This window comes from Trachemys scripta, chromosome 2, assembly GCF_013100865.1.
Source record: "Trachemys scripta elegans isolate TJP31775 chromosome 2, CAS_Tse_1.0, whole genome shotgun sequence".
NCBI lineage: Eukaryota > Metazoa > Chordata > Testudines > Emydidae > Trachemys > Trachemys scripta.
In genome coordinates this window covers 70350175-70376522 of record NC_048299.1, presented here as the reverse complement: position 1 = coordinate 70376522, position 26348 = coordinate 70350175, and the positions used below count along the sequence as shown (strand labels likewise).

The 26348-nt window shown below is 41.8% G+C and overlaps 1 protein-coding gene across 2 annotated transcripts in view; it reads left to right on the top strand.

Annotated features, from left to right (window-relative positions):
• The first annotated feature begins 5176 nt into the window (after positions 1-5176).
• Positions 5177-26348, top strand: part of AZI2 (5-azacytidine induced 2) — a 46420-nt gene continuing 25248 nt past the window's right edge. Inside the window, exons 1-4 of one of the 2 annotated variants that reach the window (XM_034760830.1) lie at positions 5177-5435; positions 16277-16506; positions 22228-22353; positions 22721-22820. In XM_034760830.1, coding sequence (XP_034616721.1) covers positions 16282-16506; positions 22228-22353; positions 22721-22820 — 451 coding nt within the window. In that variant the 5' untranslated portion in view covers positions 5177-5435; positions 16277-16281. Of the gene's footprint in view, positions 5436-5630; positions 5771-16276; positions 16507-22227; positions 22354-22720; positions 22821-26348 lie in introns of those variants that run through there. The other variant, XM_034760829.1, reaches the window with a different exon arrangement.

Genomic DNA, 26348 nt, shown 5'->3' with positions numbered 1-26348 from the left:
CCCTTCCCCCACTGCCAGCTCACTTGCCTGGTCTCTTACCTCCTGCCACTGGCTCACCCTCACTCTCCGGAGTCCAGCCTCACACTGGCCCCTTCACCACCCCGCCCACCTACCGGCCAGCCAACCAGCCAGCTGTTGGCTTCCCTACTCACCTCATGCGGGCCGCACAGTGAGCCCAGCTATTCACCCCCCCGCGGGCTGCACAGTGAGCCCACGCGGGCCGCATGTTGTGCAGGCCTGGCCTATCAGATTAGGCCCTGCAAGTGAGATAGGCAGGGAAACACCTATTTTCACATGATTTGAGGGTCCCTTTGAGGCTTAGGTATGCAGTGAAACATTAGAGTGAAACATGATGTATATGACCTGTGGCAGAAACTTCTGGTATGTCTACACTGCAGTTAAACACCTATAGCTGGCCTGCGCTGGCTGGCTCAGGCTCCCAGGGCTCAGGCTAAGGGGCTGTTTAATTGTGGTGGAGATGTTCAGACTCAGGCTGCAGCCCGAGATCTGGGACCCTCCCACCTCACAGAGTTCTAGAGCCTGAGCTCTAGCCTTATGCTCTACATCGCAATTAAACAGCCCCTTAGCCCAAGCCTCTGGATTTTTAACTGCAGTGTAGACATACCCTTAGGCATCCAGGGGTCTCTCATGGCAAAAATTGGGTGCCAAGGAATTCTAAGTGCCTACAGTGTTAGGTGGCAGGTGAGTAGGAGTTTTGAGGATCTTAGTGGCACCTAAATTTTGGATTTAGGCATCTAAGTGGAGAGATAGGTACCTAAGACCCTTTGTGGATTCAGCCTACCTCCCTAATTCCCTCACACATATGTGCTTTTGAAAATCCCACTAACTGTTGATTAAAAAAAACCCTGCATTTTTAGGCACCTAGATATCTTTAAAAATCTGGCCCTTAGTTCCCACTCTATCAACATATGTTTTCCTGATTAATTTTTTAAAGCAAGACTGAAAATTTAAAAAATGTGTGAAAGTAACAATAGATATAAAATTATGCTGTCGATACACAGAACAAATAGGGCGGGGTAAGGGGAAATACTCTAAAGTTAACTGTCTTATATGTTGAAAATCTTATTTAAAAAAAAAGCAGGCATATTAAAGTAGACAGGTCAAATCCTTAGGTCTTTACTCAGATTTAATTCTGGCTAATTCCCATAGAAGTCAATGGTAGTTTGCCTGATGGTGCCCTGATCCTCAATGTAGAACATACAGATAGACTTCTGCACCTGCTCAGGGCCCGACTGATGTTAGCACATCTGCATGTACAGTGTAAATTGAAGGACAGGGGCTTAAGAACTGATCTCAGGATTTGGTGCAATGGTTTAATAGCATAGAAAAATGGATTCTAGATATAGCTGAAAATAGAGGTCTATTCTTCTCTGAGTTTATAAAAAAGTCAGGCATTGTTCTGACCTACATTTTTGGCAATATTTCTAACTGTTCTTGCACAACATTAAGAAATTTCTTAAAGATATATGAACAATAAAGATTGAAATCTTTTTCTCTTCTTTCCAAAGGAGATTTTTCTAATTTAGAATACTCAGATACTTTTCTCTAAATGAGACATTTTTTTCCAACAGATGTACACAGAAGAAACTCTGTAACCACACTACTACTCTCTGAGACACTCTTTCCAGCTATTTTCCCTATCCTTATTCACATTGTAGTGAGATCTTGTGTGGTGGAAAGTTAGGTATGTACAGTTATACATATAATACGGAGCAATTTCTGTACTCAGATGCACATTCATTTCTCCAGTTCACTTTGTGACATGGTGTACAGTCTTTTTGGGCCTCAGTTGGAGAACTCAAAAGGGACAAAAGCACTCTGCCTTGATTTTGACACAGAAGAAAACTCCCATCAGTCTTTTAAATAGTACAGGACAAAGTGGTGATCTAGGCAACCAGCTGCCCTCCCCAGGGAATCTATGTGGATTGGGTTTGTTGAATAAGGGCTTTCTGGTACCTGGAAGGAAACTCCTGTATAGTGAGTAGGTGGGAATTATTCCTTCTTCATCTTGAAGTGGACTGAGGAAAAGCAGTCATGTTTCTGCTTGACAAAGGCCTGGGCTACACTAGTGGGAGGGGTTGAACTAAGATACGCAACTTCAGCTATGCTATTCACGTAGCTGAAGTCGAAGTATCTTAGTTCAACTTATCTAGCCGTCCTCACAGCGGCGAGTCGACCGCTGCGGCTCCCCGTCGACTCTGCTTACTCCTCCTGCCGAGGTGGAGTACGGGCGTCGATTCGGGGATCGATTTATCACATCTAGAGAAGACACGATAAATCGATCCCCGATACATCGAACACTACCCACCGATTCGGCGCGTAATATAGACGTACCCTTAGTCAGGACAGTTGAACCATATTACAACTAACTTAGCACCAGATATAAACAGCTGGGGCCAGATCAACAAAGGGACATAGATATTGCAATGATCAGTGTTGTGGCATTTAACTTTTAGGTGCCTAGAAAATCACAGGAACAACACTGCAATCCACAAAGTTTGCGTGAGGTGCCTAGGGTCCCTATACAATGGATGGGGAGAGACAAGTACCTTAGATGGAGCTTCACAAAAGACATGGCTAGGCGGGGAGCTGCCTAAGCTAGGCAATGGGAGATGCTGTTGACAGTCCCATTCTTCTCATGGAGATAGGCACCTAAAGCCAGGCTGTGTGCAGGTGCCTTTTCCTGATTATTTAAATATTTATGGACAGTGGAACAGTCATTCAGAGAGAGAGAGAGAGAGAGCTTCTATAGTCTTTTGGTTATGCCACCCACCTGGGACATGGAAGAGCCAGGGTCCAGTTCCCCTATTCCAATCACTCTTTCACTATTTAGCTACAGTGGAACAGCTTCAACAGGATAGAGCGAGAGAGTCCTGTATCAGATTATCCAGTACCTCAGTGGCTTGAGCATTTTTCTCAACTGTGGGAGAGCCCTGTTCAAATCCTTTCTCCCCATCCTGATGGGGAGGGAGGAATTGTATCTAAGTCGCTCAGGAGAGTGTTCTAACCAGTGGACTAAAAGGTAGGGGGCAGTTCTACCTCCTATGGCAGCTCGATTTTGATTAGGACCTGATCCAGTAGGCAGTCTCTGAGCACACCTGTGATGCTGGCAGACCAGGTGCCCCAGTGGAACACTGATGAATGTATAGCTCTAAACCAGTCTGGCTCACCTGTGTGTTAATATTATTAAAATAGGTATTAGATTTATAAAAATGTGTTTAGTGTTTAGACTTTATAAAGGATGCTGCATGTATTAATCTCACTTAAGAGCTGTACCCAGTGATGAGCTGCCAAAATCTTAGGAACCGGTTCCCTACCGGATCTTCGGGGGCACGGCGGCGGCGGGTTCTTCAGTGCTGGAGTGAGTGAAGGACCCGCCGCTGAAGACCCGGTAGGGAACCGCTCGGTGAGTACAAGCCCCATCCGCCTCTCAAAACAGCCTATCCCCCACCCCATCCGACCCCCACCCATGTCCTGCCCCCGAGGGCCCCCCTCAGAACCCGCAACCCATCAACCCCCCCCACCGCTCCTTGTCCCCTGACCACTCCTTCCCGAGACCACCCCACCCCCTGTCCAACTCACCCTGATGCCTGATCCCCTGACTGTCCCAACCCCATCCACCATCACCCCGACAGACCCCCACCCTAACTGCCCCCCAGGACCTCCCACCCCCTTGTTTTTATTCAGGCCTGGTCTACGCAGTTTGAGTAGCTGGATTAGAAAGTAGCGGATGTTGATTAGATTTATTGTTACCTAAGTGGTTTGTTTTTCTTCTGTTAAATAATTGTTAATTGTGTAAAGGGGAATATGGTTTTCTGACTCTCAGCCATGATGATTTTATTTTGAGTCACTAGAAAAAAAAATCTAAATCTCAGGAAGGGAATTTTTTCTTTTAACGAAGAATAACACTTGTGTATCTCTAATAACAATGCCCCAAACTTTCTATTCACTTCATGAGGAGATGTACCTGATTGTCCAAACCAAAGGCAGAACTTAGTTTGGAATATTTCGGTGGTTGCTTGACAAAAGAAGTGATTGTTGTACCGTATACTTCATTTCCATTTTCTTTATTGTTATAACATTGTGCATAAGCAGTAAAAATGATCGTCACATTGAATCATTGTGATTAAGATACCGCATAATAATTTTAAAAAATGCACAAGCTGTTCTGCTTTAGCAGTCAGCCAAGAAATGCTACTTACAAAATGCTCATCTGACAAGCCACAGCTTCCCTGCAAAAACAAAGAAATTTTTTATATATATATAAAATCAATCAATTTATATATACATCAAGGCCCATTTTACTATGTTAGATGCTCTAAAACCAGATCCTGATCCTGCAAACACTTGTGTACCTAACTTCATTAGGTCTATTCACATGCTCAGAGTTAAGCACCTATATAAAATGTCTGCAGAATCAGGGACCTGGAGCAGTACTTAGAAATAGTTTAAACTTTATGAGACCAAGTGGATGTAACAGTTTCTTTAAAAAAAACCTAGGATATTGATCACAGAGAAATCTTTGTAATCATTGAATACAGGCAGTGGAACTGGAACAAATTTTATAGTAAGGATGCTGAAAGCCATTGAATAACACCCCCTCAAGCCACACCTCTAGTTCCGGCACCCTTGAATACAGGTATGAAATGGCTGTGTTTGGGATAGCCAATTAATAATTTCGTTATACTTCTTTGAGTGTATGTAGTTCTATGAATATACTCATCTACCTCCTTTTTAATATTTACCCCTGCCTGTGTGTGTAATGTCACGTGTGATAGAGGGGTGAAGAGTAATATGTAAGGGGGGGAAGCATGTTAAGGAGTGGGCTGGGAACATATTGAAAGACATGCAGAGGGGGCATGCACGACTTTGGGCGGCGTCCAATGCTTGCACAGGAACACAAAACTGTCCTGATGTTCCAGGGAGCAGCAATATTTTCTAAGGGCCACGTGTGCTGTTCAAGGGGGTAGCTGTTGCAGCACTCGGGCAGGCGGGGGCGCTGGCGCCTGCATGAGAAGGAGGCCCTTTAAGAAGGGGCGGCCACCAGGCAGCAAAACCGCATAGTTCAAAGTGGCTACAAAAGGGGGCGGGGCTACACCTCCCGGCATGCTGTGCTACACCCCCTCACGGCCCTCCCGCGCACTGCATGCCGGGAGGTGTAGTCCCGCCCCGTTGTCTTCCGGGACCCGCCGGTGCCCTTCGGGAGAGCGCCGTCGGTGTCACGTGAGGGGTCTGTTGACTTCCTCGAGGGGCGGGAGGTCCTGGTAACGGCGTCGTCAGGCCGGGCCCCGGGCGGAGGTGATGGGAGCCCGGAGGAGCCCGAGTGGACACCGCGGCGGCCGCTGCTTCCTCTTCGCTGAGGCCGCCGCCCGCCAGTGACCGGAGCTGAGCGGAATCCCCCCGCTCCCCGCCAGGTCAGCTCCGGCCCTTCCCCGGAGGGGACAGGGGCAGATGGGCCGGGGTGGGAGGGGATAGCGGTGACAAGCCTCTCAGCAGGTGACTCGGGCTGACGTGGACCCGCCGGCTCCACGCTCGCAGCGGCCTGCAGCGGGAGCGTCTCTCTCTCCCTGCCCCGGTGCCTGCTCCAGGCCCCCCGCGGCTTGTCCGCATCGGGGTGGTTATTGTCTCTCCAGCGAGATGCGGGGCGCCGTGCCCGGGTCCGCGCTGACTGCGCAGTCACGGGCAGTGGCGCCTGTGTCGGCCAGATGGCCCCGGGCCTCCACAGGGAAGTTTCCTTTAAATCCACCCAGTGAGTATTTTAAGCTCTTTCCTGTAGAGAGGAAGCTGGCAGGGTGACGGGAAAGGGGCAGCGAATAGACTGTTCTGGCGCTTCGTGTGCGGTTGCCCCCGCCGGAACTGGGTAGGTCCGGGGATTATGCGGGGAAAGTGGCTGCATCAGAATGGCACCAGGAGAAGGCTCCCTGCAAACGAAGCCCTTTCAGGTGTAGATGCATGACGCTCACAATTCCATAACATAGGTAGTGAAAGGGAGAAACTGGTCAGGGGGAGAAAAATGTTATCAAACACCATGAAGTCATATAACGCACACTCAAATACAACTGTCCTGATGCATTATAAACGTGGGTGTAATACTCATAAGTGTAGAGGAATGTTTATTGTAATGGGCTTGAAAAATTCATTTGCAAGTGGGGAATGAGCATGTGTGAAGGATTGGGGGGATGTAATTTGTCTGATTGTGCAGAATTTAAACATTCTGATAAACTTCGTGTTTGGTCCTTCTGGTTGCCAAGATAACCACCTAAATGTGAGCCTGTGCAGTGTGTGGTTCTGAGTCTGCAGATAGACCTCTCCAGTTTCTCTACTGCTTCTGCTAACTCTTCAGAAGCAAAACTAAATTAACAAGGATGTCCGAGGTCTTTGCTGCCCTTTCGAATCCTGTGAGCTGGGGTGAAACTGAAAAGAATCATGTCCATGTCACCGCTAACATTTGGAGAAAGGTATAAGCAGCAGCAGCCACTGGAGTTATTCTCAGAGGAGGAATAATGGAGACTTGGGAGACTCGAAACCCTGCTCCCATATGGAGATCATGTGCAATATAGTGCGAGATCAAAAATTTTGATGTTGGAAATTGGTGAATGAATTTTCTGTTTTTTTTCACCGATATCACATCTATGTGGTGGAATGTGGAAAAAAGAGAGAAAGGATAGCTTCTTGTTTGATGTTCAGATCTGATGATGGGGAAGTGGGACGCTTTGTTAAAAGGGAAGTCTAGTCTAAGCAGAGGATTAGGAACCAGGAACTTAACTTGCTTAATCTCCGTTTCAATTTCCCCATCTGTAAAATGTGTATTACACTTAACTACTTCACATAATGTTGATAATTGTGCAATGTGTATAAAGACCTTTGAACAAGAAAAGTGTAAGTGCCAGGTATTATTAATCATTTCTCCTTTGTTTAGTATGTCCTAAGACAAGTAACATGTTAAATCTCAAAAGCCATTTATTACCATTTAATATAAATGATAGAACAACCCAAAATGCTTTTTATAAGCCAACAGTAAATCTAGGGAGGCATATGAAGTGTATGATCTACAGGTGTATGCTGGCAACATTTTAATGTCATGTGCTCTTAGAAGTATTTGGTTTAATTACTTGTAAGAGGGGAGAACAGTAAAATAGGATTGGGTTTTTTTTTTAGACACAGACTTATTTGGGATATACATAAGGCCTACCAAATTCATTGTCTGTATTGGCCAATTTCATGGTCATGGGGCTTTTAAAAATAATAAATTTTATGATTTCAGCTATTCAAACCTGAAAATTCATGGTATTGTAATTGTTGGGGTCCTGATCCATAAAGGAGTTGTGGGGGGATTGCAAAGTTTTTGGAGGGGGTGGATTTTGTAGTACTGCTACGGTTACTTCTGTGCAGCTGCTGATGGCGGTGCTGCCCTCAGAGCTGGGCAGCTGGAGAGCGGCGGCAGCTGGCCAGGATCCCAGCTCTGAAGGCATAGCCACCGCCAGCAGCAGTGCAGAAGTAATGATGGCATGGTATGGTATTGCCACCCTTACTTTTGCGCTGTGGCTGGTCAGGTGCTGCCTTCACAGTTGGATGCCCAGCCAACAGCCGCCGCTCTCCAGCCCCCGCCCCTCCCAGCTCTGAAGGCAGTACAGAAATAAGAGTGGCAATACCATGACCCCCCTAAAAGAACCTTGTGGACCCCACTGCAACTCCCTTTTGGGTCAGAACCCCCAATTTGAGAAATGCTGGTCTCCCCCACGAAATCTGCACAGTATAGGGTAAAAGCACACAAAAGACCAGATTTCATAGGGGCAGACCAGATTTCATGGTGTCTGATGCAATTTTCATGGCTGTGAATTTGGTAGGGCCATAGATATACAGTAACACTTCTATTTTGTTTGCTTTGTCTTATCTCTGGAAGTAGGAGTAAAAAAACAAGTTCTAATGGATCTTTTTTTGCAATGGTGCAACCAGAACTGCGTGCAGAACTCAAGATGTGGGTGTATTGTGATTCATTTCACTAATACTACTGTTCAATTAGATCATTATTCTTCTAGTGGAAGGACTTCTTATATGTATAACTAATCTCTGTCTTCTTTGCTCATTACTCTTTAAAAATTTCCTTTCTTTGTATGCCATTTGGGGCAGGTTTCTAATATTTCTCTCACTACTTTATCTCCACCTCAACTGTTTTCATGAAACTGGATTCGATTTCATTTTGAGAGACACAACTCCCTCTGCTCCTTCGTTGTGCTGTTTCAGCAATAGCCTTTATAATGTAGCTAATTGTGTACTGTGTAAAGGACAAATGTTGCCCTTGTATATGCTTATAGTTCCTATCCTCTTTAGTAAGAGCTTAGTGTATTAGCTGAGGGTAGAACTCAGTCCCAAATCTTTTTTCCTTCTGTCAATTATTTTAGAAGTTTTCTCATGAATTCACGTAGTGTAGACATAAATTAATAAACGGTTGATTTTGCCAACTGTGAATATTCTGATATCTTTCATAGTGTTAGTTTATTCCTAAATTATGATTCCTTCTCCATCCCAAACTACCATATACTACAGCTAGAAACATAAACGGGGTACAGTGCACTTGGCCAGCTGGCAGCTGTTTAATACAAAATGAATCATTGATTTCAGTATCACTTTTTATTGGGCAAGAATGCATATCACATGCACCTTCACAGTAGGCACCTTTATTGGCAGGTTGAGTAAAGAGAATTCTCAGAGCACAGAAACTGACCTACATTTGCAATTAAAGGAATCACATTATGGCCACTGTTAGACAAAAATGTGTTTTAGACATAGACTCTTACTTTTTATTTTTTTTTTCCCTCTTTGCCTATAATTTGTTACTCGCTTTTGGCATCTTTTCTTAAGTTAGATTTTAAGCTGTTTGGGGGCAGTGACCACATCTTCCTGTGTGTGTGTGTTCTGTTTGTTTTCTAACATTGCTTAGAAAATTGAAACAATAAGTATATCTTAAGAAGGTGGTTCCTTTGAGATTTCAGGGAGGCTTATGCTACCACTGTCAATAGTGTATCTGTTCAGTGGATAAACAGATCTTCAGTTTTTGTGGGTGTCCTGCTAATTTTCAAAATCAGAAAACTCTCTGACAGAGCAACTTCCTGCAATATCTTTGGGAGACGATATTTTATTAAGTGTATGAATGGTTTATGAATCATATTGGTTCAGGTTTGTATGCACTCCATTGGGGGAGGATTTCCACAGCTCCTCCAGGAAGTGAAAACAGTAGGGGATTATTAAGGCAAATGCCTCAGATTATAACACCTTGAGAGAGGAACCTCCTCCTGGGGAGGCTCCCATATTCTGCTTCAAAGTGGATTCTGCAGAGACCAACAGACAAAGGACTTTTGGATAAATAGCCCAAGGCTAAACTGACTAAGGGCTTTCTTCCTGATCCAGCAATAGACAAGACCTTCTGTTCAACAGGGTCCCCAACCTTTGTGGAAGGGTTAGAAAAATTTTGGCTTACTGGAGCCCCATAAAACTGATGGATGATACTCTGGTAAGCTGTTAACGTGTGTACAGGGATGTTTATGTTGTCTCTGTAATACTTTTACCTGAGGAATAAATGTGCTTGCTTAGAAAGAGCTCTGTTGTAACTGCTGGCAATTTCTCTGTTCGTCGCTCTCAGAGAAAAGTCAAAGCACAGGTACTAGCCTTTTTAGGCAGACTGGCTTGCTAGGGATCTTGCAGTGTGATCCAGGGGGCTGTGCAGACTTAAAACCCCTGGTCAGGAGGCAGTGAGATCTGAGTTTCCACCTAGGAGAGTTGAAAGCTAGGAGCTAGAAACCTCTATGTGAGTGCCTTGGAGAGGCCATAGATGGGGAAATACAGGTGCAGTTACCCTGAAACGGACACTCACTTTTTCTTACCTATCTTGTTTTCTTTAAACAGATGCCTGCAGAGCTCTTGTGCAGTGTATGCAAATGTTTCAATAGTGCAACAGTAGATTACAAATCAAAGTCCAACTTTAAATCGCTTGATTTCATCTATCTATATGTATTATGTGGATGTTTTTAGAATTCTTAAACAGATTCCACTAAACCAAATTTAGTTTTCTCTTTATGTAGATTGCTACCCATTTGCTAATTGTGAAAATGGAATCAATCTGATATCTTGGTTCTATTTCCAGTTCATGTGCATGAGCACTGTGATATTGCCACATTAATGTGCAAGTTTGGAACCTCACTTGTGCTGCCTCCTTTCACATTGTAAAGGATCAGTATTTTTCCTGGTTACTGTGTTTTGTTTTTGTTTTTTTATGATGCAGGGATGTAGTTAAATATGCCTTGTGTTAATTGAGATATTTAATGTTTTTCTTTAATTTCATGCAATGTCTATGTTGAGGCAGAGTCCTAACTCTAACTTTCTATCCCTTAGCACCTAGAGGCTCTTAATCCCCAGTTGAACAGGGCACAATTATACTTCTTTCCTCCGGTGTGCCCTTGTCAATTTCTCTTAGAAGCAAACCATCTAAAAATCACATCTGTCCTCCTGAACTTTATACTTCCTTCTCTGCTCATCACCCTTTCACCAGTTTTCCTCCCCATAATGATCTGCTAATAAACTCCTCTGCCCCCCGCCCAAGGGGATGAAGCTGAGGGAGTTAGTGTTGGCCATCCTAACATCTTGAGAAGGGGGGGGGGGCAGGAAGTGCCCGGTTGAGCACGTCTAACTTAGCATAAGCAGGATCTTTCTCATGAATGGGTTGTCTTCATTTGCCATGTAGACTCAGCTAAAACATTCCGTACCAGATCTGTTGTTGTAGCTGTGTTGGTCCGAGGATATTAGAGGGACAAGGTGGGTGAACTAATATCTCTTAGTGGACCAGCTTCTGTTGGTGAGAGAGAAAAAGCAGCTTTCAAGCCTATACAGAGCTCTTCTTCAGGTCTTCTCTCTCTCACTGACAGAAGTTGGTCCAATAAAGATAATACCTCACCCACCTGGTCAGTATCAGATCTGACTATAGTGGTGGTTGCATGTGCAACCAAGCCTATGCTAATTTAAAAAAAAAATACATGTAGCCTTTCCAAAAAAAATTTGGAGGCTAAGCTGGTTGTCTCCTAACCCTCTGGAGTTTGTGGCTTGGATTTCTAAAGTTAATTTCTTCCAGAGTTTAATGATTCTGTAACTTTAGGAAGGATATACTCTATTCCTACATTAGGCAGGGATTCAATCATTTCATTAAGTGTAAAATTCCACTTGGCTAACTAAAGAACCACAACTGTGCTTCCATATAATGGTCAAAGACAAAGCACCAGGGAAGGTGTATAGGTACCACGTTGCCAGAAGAATCTAGTGTAGGATTTTGAGAATTTTTTTTTTTTTTTTAGAGTAAAGATCTTTTGAAACAAAATTTTAATGCAGCAAAAAGACTCTCAACATGCACAGGAGAAATGTACAATCCCTGAATTTATAAAGCAGCATTTGTACATGCTATGTCTCTTATTAGGCTGGAGAGTCAGGTCATAAACTTTTTGAAAGAGAGCTCAAAGACAACAATAAAGATTTAATTATCCCCATGCTATTCTCTTAACTAAATATAGGACATGACTGTCATGCTGGCTGGAGTGGTTCTCCTCTGTGAGTGACTATCTCAGGCCAGACTGTCAGAAAACAATGGCAGACACCCCAAACTGGTGGCATGTTCTATATTTAGATTTCACCAAGCCAGTAACATATTTGAACTCCTGGATCACTATACCATTCTTACTGTGGAGTCGCAGACAGTTCACTTTAGCCTCTCCAGTCTGTCTTGCCACCCAGAGAAACCGAACTTTGTGATTAAAAGGTAATTTAAACCTAAAATCACGCCACATTAGGTTTCTCACAGTCCCAAAAAACCAGCCACTCACCCCAGATCAATTGATATTCCAGATCTTACAGCAAAGACAACACTGGCAGCCAGTTCTTTAAAGCTTAAAAAAAAAGTGTTTTGAGAGGTTAAAGAAGGTAAAATGTAATAGGTAAACCACTGTTTGTAACTCCAAATGGTGGCAGTGATGTAATAGACTGCTAGTTTCCTAAAAGTATTCTGGATAGCCTTGGAAAAGATTTTTGGGGCTCTCCATCTACTCATTCAGTTATTCTTCCCTGTTAGAATCCCAACAGTCCAGAGATAAAGGATCTTTCTTTGAATTCCATATTTATATTTTCTCACAGAAGACAAGCTGGCAATCTCTCTACCCACATGGGTTTTTAGTGGGTTTTTCCTTTGACAGTGAGTGAGGAAGGCACTTAGACTTTTGACCTTTTGCTTTTGACACAATGGCCACTTGTTGTGAAATTAACAGCAAATGCTAAAGTCTTTAAATCCTTCATAATCATTTCACAAGATTTCTTTGATGGGTAACTTAGTTGTAAGGGTACTTACCATGTAAATGTTTGCTATTACATTGACAGGAATAGATAAGCGAAAACAATTCAAGTAACCTTCCATTAGTGTTATGAAGTTTAAACACCCAAAACACTAACACATTTAAAATCGCTTTAATCTAATACGCAAATAAATTGACCTGAATACACTCTAGCGTGACCTGGTCAGCTAGCGTCACAATGACAATAATGAAAAACAGGAGACCATATCTGAAGTTAGTAAAAGATTATCAGAATGGGTGCTAATAAAGGAATAGGGAGGATGCAGAGCTGAAGGTTAGGACTACTTGAGTATGCAGAGAGAGAGGACTAAAAGCTGACTAATGTATATATGTAGTTATCCGGTCATTCTGGTTTTTCCTAAAGAGATTGATAATTGGATAGGAAATTGTTCGGCTGAATTTGAGTCTAGCCCAACTCAGTTGCTCTTTGATGGCTATTGGAAAGGAGCTGATCTCAGGCAAGCTCCGAAAGTCCATATCCCATGGGATGACTGAATAATTTTTTCTCTAACAGCCAATTCCATAACCATAAAATCCCTCCATTGGCCAAGCAAAGTGAAGTCTAACACTCAACTCAGTGGTGTCTATCTGTAAGTCAATAACTATGGAATGCCACATCCTATCAATTGCAAAATTTTAGAGAATGTTCTAGACATTGATGGATAGAAGCCTATTGATTTTGTTGCGAATTAGAACACCAGAAAAGCCTGTTTCACAGGAAAAACAGGGGGCCCAGATTTTCTGGAGCGGCAGGCTGAGGTAGAATCTTTCTTCCATTGCTTGAGATATGTGCCAACGCATATCTCAAGCAGCAGCTTGTCTTGCTGCATGGGGATGTCAGCTGTAGACTGGACTCTATTAGAAATAAGAGAGCCTTATTGGGAGGGTTTGGAGGGGGCTAAGCAGGGACTTGCAAGGGAATGAGGCTGGGAAGTGGTGGTAAGAGTAGAAGGGACTCAGAAGTGGGGGAACTGGGTTTTTGAGTGTGAAAGCAGGGACCGAGAGTGGAGATAAGATGGGGAAAGTGGGGCCTAAGGAGGGGAACACCGACTCTGGCATGGGGGGAGACAAAGACCTGAGAATGGAACAGAGGCACATAGAGCCCCTGGCATGAGGGAGTGGCTGGGATAGTTGTGGGAAGTCTCTGCAGTAGGGGAGGACGAGAGGGTGGCACACAGGCAGCTTGTGTGGTGAACATTCTCATGGGGCAAAAAAGGTAGTAGTAACCCGTTCAGTCTTGGCAGTGGTTCTTCCAGATTAAGTATGAGTAAGGCTAAGATTTAGTCAGGCATTTTTAGTAAAAGTAATGGATAGGTCACAGTCAATTAACACAAATTCCTGGCCATGACCTGTCCATGACTTTTACTGTAAATACCCCTGATCTGCTCTGGGGAGCCGCAGGGCACCACTACTCCAGGGCTGACCCCTGGAGCCAGCTGCCCGGGGCACCCAACCAGCGGCTGGCCTCAGGACAGAGGTGGGCAAACTACGGCCTGTGGGCCACATGAGACCCACAGGACTGTCCTCCCCGGCCCTTGAGCTCCCGGACGGGGAGGCTAGCCCCGGGTCCCTCCCCAGCTGTTCCCCTTCCCTCACAACCACATGGGTGGCGGGGTTGCATGCTCCTGCTGAGCAGCGCGGCAGCATGTCTGGCTCCGGCCGGACGGTGCGGCTGCCAGACATGCAGCTCTGAGTGGCATGGTAAGAGGGCCGGGGGTTGGATAAGGGGCGGGGGGTCCTGGGAGGCAATCAGGGGACAGGGAGCAGGGGCGATTAGATGGGGTGGAGGTTCTGGGGGGCAGTCGGGGGACTGGGGGGGAGGGGTTGGATAGGCATGGGGTCCCGGGGGGCCTGTCAGGGGGCAGGGGTGTGGATAGGGGTCGGGGCAGTCAGGGGACTGGGAGCAGGGGGGTTGGATAAGATAGCTGCAGCAATGTGATCAACAGTGAGAGAATTTGAGGAAAAACCTGAATATAGACAAATGCCACTGTTGACAGTCAATCCTGACAACTTTCACCAGTACTAAATTAATTTGAAGTGAAAGATTGATATAGTCTGGTGTTCAATATTAAATGCAAGCATCTGGGTCTTGTTCCATCAGTGTGTCTACTTAGAAAAGATAAGTAGAGATGATGTGTCTGAGGTGTGACCTGTGATATGAGCTGCTTTTGTTGCATAGCTGGTTGTATTCTCTACCACTTCCCCTCTTTTGTTTGTTTCAGAAAATAATTTGTCATTAACTGTGTTCTGGGGGGCATCTTACTCTAAACACTTAGGGTACGTCTATACTTACCCATTGGTTTGGCGGCAAGCAATCGATCTTCTGGGATATAAATCGATCCCGGAAGTGCTCGCCGTCGACACCGGTAATCCTGCTCCGCGAGAGGAGTAGGCAGAGTCGACGGGGGAGCCTGCCTGCCGCGTGTGGACCCGCGGTAAGTACCTTTAAGTTCGAACTAAGATACTTCAACTTCAGCTGCGTTATTCACATAGCTGAAGTTGCGTATCTTAATTCGAACTGGGGGCTTAGTGTGGACCAGCCCTTAGAGCAAGAAGTCCAACCAAAGTGTCTGTTTCTCCCAGTATCAGTCAGCATGAGCTAACTACCTGTCAGGTTTCTTTTTAAAAAAAAAAAAATATTTTGAACTGCAAGAGTCATAAAGCAGTTACAAAATACAATAAAACATTATTTTTCATAAAGTTTTTAACTATTCCAAAGCCTTGTTTATGATGATAATCATTCATCAGAATTAATTCCCCTCTGTAGTGACATGATGAGAACAAAATGTTGTGTTCTGTAGCGCACTTCCATTTAGGGTCCAGAGCTCCAAAGTGCACAGAAATGTATTTAAATGTGCCATTTATTTATTGTGTATTAAGCTACATTTAAATGTGCTTGCAGAATAAAATACATCAATCCAGGATAAAATACAGATGTCTAAGATAAGTAATTTGTGTGTGTGTGTGTGTGTGTGTGTGTGTGTGTGTGTGTGTGTGTGTGCATTTGTCACACAGATGTATTCTAGTCTGCTAGGGTGACGTTTATTCATACACTTTAGGACAGAGTATGCATGTCGTTAAGTGTATTCTGCATCTTTTTTGCTGTTGCAAAATAAAGAACGGCTTTGAACTGCTATGCTGTAGGGGACTTGTGTACTATGGCCATTCTACTGCTTCAGTGGCCTATAGTAGATGGTTTCAAATTTGGGTTTGTAGATGGTAGTATTTTTGGGTTGAGAATGTGTATTTAGGTTTTTCTAGAATAAAAGTTCTTTCTGTACAAAAAAGTGTGCATTCCTTTTGGCACTGATGCTCCAGTACTATGGTGACTGGTGGGGAGGGGCACTAAATAAATTACTAGATTGCTTAAATGTATACCTTTTTGAAAATTATTATTATTTGGTGTAGTTCAGAGATGTCAGCCCTGTTTCTGTCATGGACTTGCAAAAGCTCCAAAGACTGTTTCTCCTTATGGTCCAGATATAACTTGGAACAAGCCAAGCTCTAAAACAGCAATAATAATTGTTCCATAAGTGTTGTTTAAACACATAAGAGATTATGGATTTTGGTCAATGGAAAATATTGCAGACAGTGAAAGTTGTTGAAGTTTATAAGTACAGAAGAGTGTAAATAGGGAATGAGAAATGTAAGCATATGGAAACATCTGACTGTATAACTTGAGCATTTTGATGAAAAATGGGTGTCATGGATTCTCTGTAAACTTACAATGACATGGCAAAGATAAATAAGAAGGAAATATATATTTTTAAGTGCCTATGGCATTATGCCTGAAGGCTTTTTAAACTGTAGTGCTTTTGGCATGTATCTTGGTGAGAATTTTTTTAACACTATTATGTCTTTTCAAACAGCTGTCATGGAAGAGCTAGGAGAAGATGACATCTATATTTTGAATCATGAAAAAGCAGATGGTAGTCACAGAAAAGAAAGAGAGATTCCTGTTCCAGCATATGCAGGGGATGAGTCCATTGCTTCACATTTTGCACTTGTCACTGCTTATGAAGATATCAAAAAACGACTAAAGGAGACAGAGAAGGAGAACTCCTTCTTAAAGAAAAGAGTAAGACTCTTAGAAGAAAAGGTAAGTGCAATTTTTTTACTACTTTGTAATAAGACTTTTTTCCCTTAAAGTTTGGGTAGATGAGTGTCAGTTCATAATATCATTAATCCATATATCCTTTGAAGAGGAAATACTATGTTTGTAATTTTATTTATTTTTATATAGTCTTTTAAAACACAATTTGTTTTCCTCTGACAGCCTAGTTTACTGTTAAATAGCCTTTGGCTCTTGAGTTCTATAACCCCACTTTTCTATGAACAAAGTTTGTAAATAGCAAAATCAAAAAATGTAACTAGAAATGTAAAATAAAAATATTTGACTCACAAGTTCAGAGCCTCAGAGAAAGGGCCAAAATTGATGTTGAGAGGGAAACAATAGTTGTTCTTATCCTGGTCTTCTGAAACTTTATTTAAGAATGTAAAACTTTACCGTGTTTTTTGTGTGTTTGTTTGTTTAAACTACCCAGGCTATGAATTCCCTACAACTTGAGCAGGTATATTGTCTAATCATCTCTCTACCGCCCTATAAAACTCTACAGTTGCAAGTGGGGAATGTCCTTGTCACAATAATGTAAACATTTAGTGAATATTTTGTTTCACTGGCCAGATGGGTTCTAGATTTGAATAGACAAATAAGATGGTCTTCACATTAGTTAATGACAGGCAGTTTCTAAATGAGTTAGGAGTGACCTGAAGATGTATTCAAAGACACTTATTTACCTTTATCCATCTTTTTATAAGGCAATGTAGACTGCTGACACCCAGAACCTTTTGAAGCCTCACGTCACTTTGATTTGTGTTGGAAGAAAGAACTGAGTCGTGCTTAGGGCTTCATAAAAACAAAACAAAATACCTCCAGTTATTGAAAGTAATTTTTCTCGAGGGGTAATTCTTGAAATAGTTATGCTGGCGAAACTTTTACTTCAGTGAGGTTTTTTTTGCTTGAGTAAGGTCATTATGATTTGGCCCTGAATTTGTGTAAACTTCTTGAGAAATTGTAAAATACTTAATTTATTCATACAGATTTCATAATGGATTGATTTAAATCAAAGCAGTTTAAATCACCAATTTTAATAATGATTTAAATAAGCAGGCAGGAAACCATGATTTAAATAATTTATTTTAATCCTGTTGTGGATTTGTACTTGTTTTCCTGAAGAGAGGTTAATTCTTATTGGTTGGTAACCATTAAAAGATATTGATTTGCAGCTAAATATACCTTTTACACTAAAATTGTTGCTTTTTTTTTTTTTTTTTTTCTTGCTAACCAGGAGGGGACACTATATCTATCCATGTTTAAACAATTATATAGCCTAATTTACATTGTATTCAAATTATGACATTTTAGATTTTTTTTTATTATGTTAGAAAATGGTGAATGATGCATTTCTTATTTACTAGATGATAAATCTTAGTCCAAAATTAATCAAGGTCTATTGGGATTGAAATTTTAATTTTTTTGTTATATAAGACTACCTTTAAATGTGCTGAATATATAAGAAAAGTTTTATATAAAAAATAGGGCTGTCAAATGATTAAAAAAATTAATCATGCGGTTAAAACAATAATAGGATTCCATTTATTAAATAGTTTTGGATGTTTTCTACATTTTCAAATATATTGATTTCACTTACAACATAGAATACAAAGTGTACAGTGCTCACTTTATATTCAATTTATATTCACTGTAAAAAACAAGAGAATATTTTTCAGTTCAATAATACAAGTACTGTAGTGCAATCTCTTTATCATGAAAGTTGAACTTACAAATGGAGAATTATGCACAAAAAAAATAACTGCATTCAAAAATAAAACAATGTAAACTTTAGAGCAGGGGTCGGCAACCTTTCAGAAGTGGCGAGTCTTCATTTATTCATTCTAATTTAAGGTTTCGCGTGCCAGTAATACATTTTAACGTTTTTAGAAGGTCTCTTTCTATAAGTCTATAATATATAACTAAACTATTGTTGTATGTAAAGTAAATAAGGTTTTTAAAATGTTTAAGAAGCTTCATTTAAAATTAAATTAAAATGCGGACCGGTGGCCAGGACCCAGGCAGTGTGAGTGCCACTGAAAATCCGCTCGCTTCCCACCTTTGGCACGCATGCCATAGGTTGCCTACCCCTGCTTTAGAGTCTACAAGTCCACTCAGTCCTACTTCTTGTTCAGCCAATCACTCAGACAAACAAGTTTGTTTACATTTGCAGGAGATAATGCTGCCCGCTTCTTGTTTACAATATCATCTGAAAGTGAGAACAGGCCTTCACATGGCACTGTAGCTGGCACCACAAAATATTTATATGCCAGATGCACTAAAAATTTGTATGTTCCTTCATGCTTCAACCATCATTTGAGAGGTCATGCATCAATGCTGATAACAGGTTCTGCTCGATAACCATCCAAAGCAGTGTGGACCGATGCATGTTCATTTTCAGCATCTGAGTCAGTAAGATGCCACCAACAGAAGGTTGATTTTTTGTTTTTGTTTTTTGTTTTTTTGGTGGTTTGGGTTCTGTAGTTTCCGCATCAGAGTGTTGCTCTTTTAAGACTTTTGAAAGCATGTTTTATACCTCATCCCTCTGATTTTGGAAGGCACTTCCAATACTTAAATATTGGCTTGAGTGCTGTAGCTATCTTTAGAAATCTCACATTGGTACCTTCTTTGCGTTTTGTCAGATCTTCAGTGAAAGTGTTCTTAAAATGAACAACATGTGCTGGGTCATCATCCAAGACTGCTATAACATGAAATATATGGCAGAATGCAGATAAAAAGATTAGGAGACATACAATTCTCCCCTAAGGAATTTAGTCGCAAATTTAATTCATGCATTTTTTTTTTTTAAGGAGCATCATCAATCAGCATGGAAGCATGTCCTCTGGAATAGGGGCCGAAGCATGAAGGGGCACACGAATGTTTAGCATATCCGGCACATAAATATCTTGCAACGCTGGCTGCAACAGTGCCATCTGTATTAGATATGTTGTCACCATTTCCTATTGTGTGGCACTGTGGGGATGCTAATGAAACATAGAAATCATTTAAGGGTAGAAACATTCAGAATACAAGTCACTATCTTTTGTGTGCCATCACTTTTCACAAAACAAACTACAGTATTGTAATAACCCATAAAAGACTAAATTTTCAGAAACCGACTTGATTGTTCATAAAAGGGTTTTAAAGGTACTAAGCCCATGTGCAACTCTGGAAATATGATTGTATGTATAACTGTTTTCTGTGAGGTGCTGGGCGTTTCTTTAGTATGTGTGCATGTACAATTCCACTTAAGGCAAATTATGCATCTACCTAGCAACCTGCAGGATCAAAACTATGGGTATTCGGTTTAATCTTGAGTGCACATACATACCTAATTCTCTGTTGTTTTGTTTTTTAATTACAGTATCTGGGTGCCAGCCATTGTGGGCATACAGTCTTGTCCACATATATTAGAATATACCAATAACTCGGTCATGTTAAATATTGTGTGTACCAATACAATACATACAATATGTGTCCACTAAGTCTACTGTCAAACTGACAAGGAAGCCATAGTGGTGCTGATTCATTGTAGGGAGGCAAGGTGGATTGATTTAAATCACTGATTTTAATTCTGATTTGATACTCACTAGTTGCAAATCAACATATTTTAATGGTTATCCACCAAATATAGCATTTACACTAAACTTGGTGCTTCTTGCTAATCCGGAGGATACCTAAATAAAGGTGTATAGATACAGTGTAATTGAATAAATGTAAGTTAAGCTCTACAAATTCTTAATTTTTACATTTTTATTAGATAATGGTGAATGATGTGTTCATTTACTAGATCATCCTTCATTTTTTACTTGTGATTTGTGTTAGGCTTTACTTAGATGGAAATTCAGTTAAATTGCATAGAAACAGCATTTTAAATTTTAATTAAATGAAATTACTTTAATGCACTAGATACATATGAAAAAAGTGTATCAAAAAGATAGGCAAAACATGTTTTGCGTTTAAAACTAAGTGATTTATTAAACAAAGGCAATATTATCTATAGTTACTGACTTGAATTGGTTATTTCTGGTCACTTGAAGATTTTCGAACTAGTTAATTTCATGCTCTTACCTAGCTTTTTATTAATAAATTGACAGAAGAGAAAGTAGGAAACCTTGTTGTCAACTTAGAATGAACTAATCATTGAGCCAAACTAGTTGAATAAACTGAAATGAAGAAAATATTCTCTGTGCATCTGCAGAAGAGGCTACTGCCCTGTGAAGTGCTTTCTCTCTTGCCTCAGCAGCTGCCTTGTCCGTATGGTACGGATTGTGAGTTAACTCTGCTTGGTCTCCTCTTGTGTACACAAACAGGAAAATCAGCTGGATATCCTTAAGCTGCGGTTCTGAAACTAAATTCATACGCACAACCTGTGCCTAGTTTTAGGCATTTGCATAAACAGTTTTTGAAGTACTATTTGCCCAAAAGAGGTGGCTTACAAGTCATTTAAAAACTTAAGACATGAAGGGATTAAGCATTCGGTTGTAAATGTTAGTAAAAGCTAAAGCAAAGAAGTCATTGTGTAATGCACCTAATTGATGTTTACTGAACTTCATTTTGTCTAATTTTATACTGTAAAGGTGTTATGGCTCATATAACTAGAACTGGGCAAATTATTTTTCTTTTTTGGTTCAGCTAGAAAACAAAAAAAGATCAGAAAAAATATTCACTATTTGTTTCTGAAAAGGTTTGTAATTAGTCAGCAAATTAGAAAAATCTGTTTTGGACCAGCAGAGTGTGTCTGAGTCTGTCTAGTCATCCTCCTTTATTCCAGTGATTCAGGCACTTGCCTGAGATGTGGGAGACCCAGGTTTGAATCCCCACTCTGGAGCAGATACTTGAACTGAACTCAACTCCCCCACCCTCCAGCCAGGTAAATATCCTAACTCCCCAGGAAGTGGACTAATGTGGGGTGGGTTACTCTACATCTCTCCTGTTGAAACTGTTCATTGTGTATAAATACTTAAATGTTCTTTGGGTCAAAGCGAGAGAGTGAGTGACTCTGTCCTGGTGATTAATTTGTTCATCTGGGTGGGAGGAGATGTGGATTCACATCTTCTCTCTGCCTGATTCAGAGAAGGGATGTGGAGCTTCATGCAGGGATTCACGGGACTTTCAAAAGGAGAGACTGAGAGCAACCCACCCCACATTAGTCCACTGCCTGGGGGTTAGGATGCTCATCCAGGAGGAGTGAGGAGAGCTGAATTCAAGACCCTGCTCCAGAGTGGGGATTCAAACTTGCACACATGCATTTTCTTTCTTTCTGTCTTTCTTTCTTAGCTACATTAAACCAGGAAATTCAGGAATATTTTTGATTGGCCAAATCTGCATTTATTTATTTTTTTGGCAAATAAACTATTCTTCTGGAAACTTTTGCTCAGCTCTACTTGTGATAAGACACAGAAACTTCTGGATTATCCTTGAATTGAGTTTTTAAAAGGATCATTCTTACATGTAATCCAACCATCACTAGTGATGACTAGGAATAGACTGTAGAAGTCATAGGTAATTTTTATTGCTCTCTTAATTTTGGGTGCATATAAATGTACATGTGTGACATGACTTAATGGCAGCTTCGTATTCTGGAAAACTAAGTTTACAGTTGCTGGCTGTAAAATATCAATAGTTTGATAGGAAGACAACACTGACTGTTAAAAGCTATTTTGAATATAAAAGATGAGGATTATTTCTTTCGCCTACTAAACACAGCTCCTTGGCTCCCGTTTGGAAGAAGAAACAAGCTCAGTTGGACGTGAGCAAGTAAACAAGGCCTATCAAGCCTATCGAGAGGCCTGCATCGACAGAGATAATCTGAAAAGCAAACTGGATAAGACGGTATGTCCATTTGCATAACAAATTAAAAACAGATGCACATCATGCAAGTATATTATAGAGTAAATGTATAATAAAGAGGGAATTCTTGGGTTTATTTTACTGACTTGCTGAAGACCCGCATTGCTTAAAAATCTAAACAAGTGAGCATATGTGTTAAATACATTTTGATGGTGTTTTGATAGGAATAAGAGATAAAGTTCTTAAATAATGCCTCTGGCTGGGGGCCTCCATTGTTGATGGTCTAGTTTAATATTGTGGCTAATCTCCAAAAGAATGCAGGAACTGTAAATAGTTTTGTAAATAAGAGTTAGCATTATAACTAGCAAAGTGCAGAAAGTTCCCTGACACATTTTTTTTCTTAAACTAGATAAAAGAGAATACAGAGTCCTTCAAAAGCTTGAGTGAGCAGTTACAGTCTAAAGAAGTGGAGCTCCTACAGCTAAGAACTGAAGTGGAAACTCAACAAGGTATTCGGTTTTGTCACTATCTGCTTGCCTACACAGTATATTAGCTAGCACTAGAGAGGTGTAAATTCTAGTGTGCACAGGATTGTTGTTCACTAATTATCTGATGTGTATCTTACTGGCATGCAGTAAGTGTTTCCTAGTACGTGTTAATGTCATCCCATTTGAAACTACATTGGGACTACATCAACATGAACTAGGGAACTTTTAATGCACGCCATCAGGATCCACATTGGGCCAGTTAGTGTGCAGCACACTAATGAGCACTAGAATTCAGTGCTCTAGTGCAGGCTGACATACCGTGTAGACAAGCCCAACGTCTTGGCATACAACTGTATCTAAGTGTCTCGGCATATGCAATGCAGACTCTTCAGAGCTTTAACACTACATAGTGTTGGCTTGATGTGTTAATGAGTAAGATTGTAGTGCATTGTAATAATGGAGGAACTTTGGGTTAGCATGTTGTGTGTCTATCCATGGTCATCAGTTTATTTTGTTGTATGGCAAGTCACTTGCGTGAAAGAGTTGAGGCTGACAAACTTTTTTTTACCTCCTCCATTGTTCTAACTTTTATTCACAGAGAATAAAAAACATCAGGTTTAACAAATCAGTGGCAGATACATACTGTGTAACTGTTTAGTTTTTAATAGACCTCATGGCAAAGGAGAGATTTAAGAAGAGATTTGAAGGAGGATAATGAGGTAACTTTGCGCATGTTTGTGGGGAGCTTCTCCCCATTATGAGGGGGAGCATGGGAGAAAGCAGGAAGGTACTTGCAAAATTTAACAAGCGGGTGATTGGAGGCTAACCTCATGGGCTGATCGAAGGCAAGAGTCAACCTCTCAATACTGAATGATAGAGGAAAGGCTGGGTGGGGATAGGTTGTGAAGGACCTTGAAAGTGAAGACAAGTGTCATTGGTTTGGTGCAGTACAGAAGGGGAACCAGTGGAGGAATCAAAGAGAGTGGAGACATGGTCAGAGTGATGGGCTAGGAAAATGATCTATGAGCCGCATTCTATATGGGTTGAGATGCGTGCATTTGTCAAGGTCAGAGAAAAGAACATTGCAATAATCAAGACAGGATGAGTTTCAGCTGAACGGGTCAGTAGGAAAGTCCATAACTTAGAGGTGTTATGCAGAAAGAATTGGCAAGACTTACACATAGCCTGGATGTGAAGATCTGGAGATGGGTCAGAGTCAAAGATGACATTCAAGTTCAGGCCTGAATGGTGATAGCATTGTCCTTAATGATCAAGAAAGAAGGTAGCAGGGAGTCTGTTTTTTTGTGTGGGGATGGGAGAGACTAACCTATGTTTTAGTCTTGCTGAGCTTGAGCTGATGGTTAGACTTCCACACAGAGATTTCTGCCTGAGATTTTAGTTTTGATAAAAGGAGGCAGGTCTGGAATAGAGAAGTGGATCTGTGAATCGTCTGCATAGAGATGGTACTTGAATTTATGTTGGTGGATGAGATTACCCTAAAGATAGGGTGGAGAAGGGAGACCAAGGATGGAGCCCTGTGGAACCCCCACAAAGTGTTGGTGGATGAATGAGGAGGATCCACTGAAGGAAGAATTAGAGAGCTAGGAGGAGACCAGGAGAGGATGACATCACAGAAGCTAAGGGAGGGCAAGATTTCAAGAAGAGCATGGTTGATGGTATCAAAGGCACTCACAAGTCAGAGGATGAGGATGGAGTGTTGCTTTTGAGACTTGGCAAGGAGGAGGCTTTAGTTTCAGGGGAGTGGGGTGGAAGCATAAAGGGGTGAAAGCTGGATTGGAGAAAGTCTAGGGTGGAACTGGAGGAGAGGAATTCCAGACAGCAGTTGTAAAACATAGAGTGATAGTTGGAGAGGCAAGTGAAGTCAAAGGTGGGATTTTTAAGGTTGGAGAGACTAATGTATGCTTGTATTGTGAGGGGAAAGAGCCAGAAGAAGTTGAGAAGAGTATAGGAGGGGATAAGAGTGGGCACAGGGAGATAAGAGCAAAAGGGAGAGGTTCACTCGGGGAAGTGGTTGGGTTAGAGGAGAGAAGATGAGAATCTTTTGCATTTGACTGCTGAAGTAGAGAGTTGTGGGAGGCGGGGGGGGAAAGGCTACATTATATTTTGTCAGTTTTCTCTTGAAAGAAATTTAGTGAGATCCTGTGCAGAGGAAGAAGTAAGGATTTGAGTAGTGAGTCAAAGCTGTCTGGGAATGTGGGCGTGGAATTCAATTAAGTTGGAGAGGTAGAGTTGTTTTGCTAGGAATATGGCAGAACTAAAAGGAGAGATTGAATTTGTACAGGAGGATGTCAACCTAGTGATGGGATTTCTGCCTGAGATGGTTTGTAGCAGGAGTGGAGGAGATGGATGTCGGGTAAGCCAGGCCAGGGTTGCCAGGGTGGACTTCGTGATGTGAAAGAGGGGTAAAAGAGATAATGGTGGACGAGAGCAAAGCTTGGAGAGAACCAACCATATCCGTGGAAGAAAGGAAGAAAAGGGCTGAGAGTGGATGAGAAGTTGGAGGTATAGAAAGCTGTATCCTGTACAAACATTTTGAAAGGCTTACAGAAGAACTTCAGAGTTATGAACACCTCGAAAGTGGAGGTTGTCCATAACTCTGAACAAAGCGCAATTTGGGCTCCAGATCCAGCAGCTGACACTCCAGGCCAGGCTTCAGAAACAGCGGTGCTCCCTACTCAGCACCTGGCCTGAGTTTGCAAGCTTGTCCTCCTCCTGGCGGAGGTAGGGGTGTGTGTGAGAAAAAACAGCGCATCCCCCTCCCGGCTGGGGGTGGGAGGGGTGAAAGCTGCGCAGCCCCAACCCTGCGCCTGTTCTGCTGGCTCTGCCTGCCTTGGGCTGGCAGCCCCTGCATCTTCGCCTCCTAGCTAACTGTAGATGGCAGCCCTGCACGTGGAGGTGGGGTGTGCCTATCTTTAAGATGCAATACAGGCACAGTACTGTATTTTTCTTATCTCTGCTGCTGCCTGATTGGTTACTTCCAGTTTCATATGGTGTCGATTGACCAGTCAGTCTGTAACTCTGGTATTTGTATCTTTGAGGTTCTAATATATATCAGAATACAAATGGCATATACATGAAATTTGGGAATGCTCCATTCTTCCATATTTGAATCATGCTACCGTCTATGGGGAATCGAGAACATTTTGGGGTATTTTTTTTAAGTGGTGCTTAGGGAATTATAGTTCAAATTCCACCCTAAAAAAGTTGTTTACAAAAGCCATGTCTGTATTTATGGGGACTATAACAGCATAGCTTCGGTGCTATAGCTACGCTGGCATAACCGCAGAATATAGACACCTACAACAACAGGAGGGGTTTTTCTATTGCTATAGAAACACCACCTCCCTGACTGATGGTAGCTAGATTGAGGGAAGTATTCTTCTATTGACCTAGCTGCAGCTATATTGGGGGCTAGGTAGTCATAGCTATGGCACACAGGGGTGTGGATTTTTCACACCTCTGAGCGCCATAGCTATGTCAGTCAGTGTTTCAAGTGTAGAATGGGTCTCAATGTGGATTATTTTTATA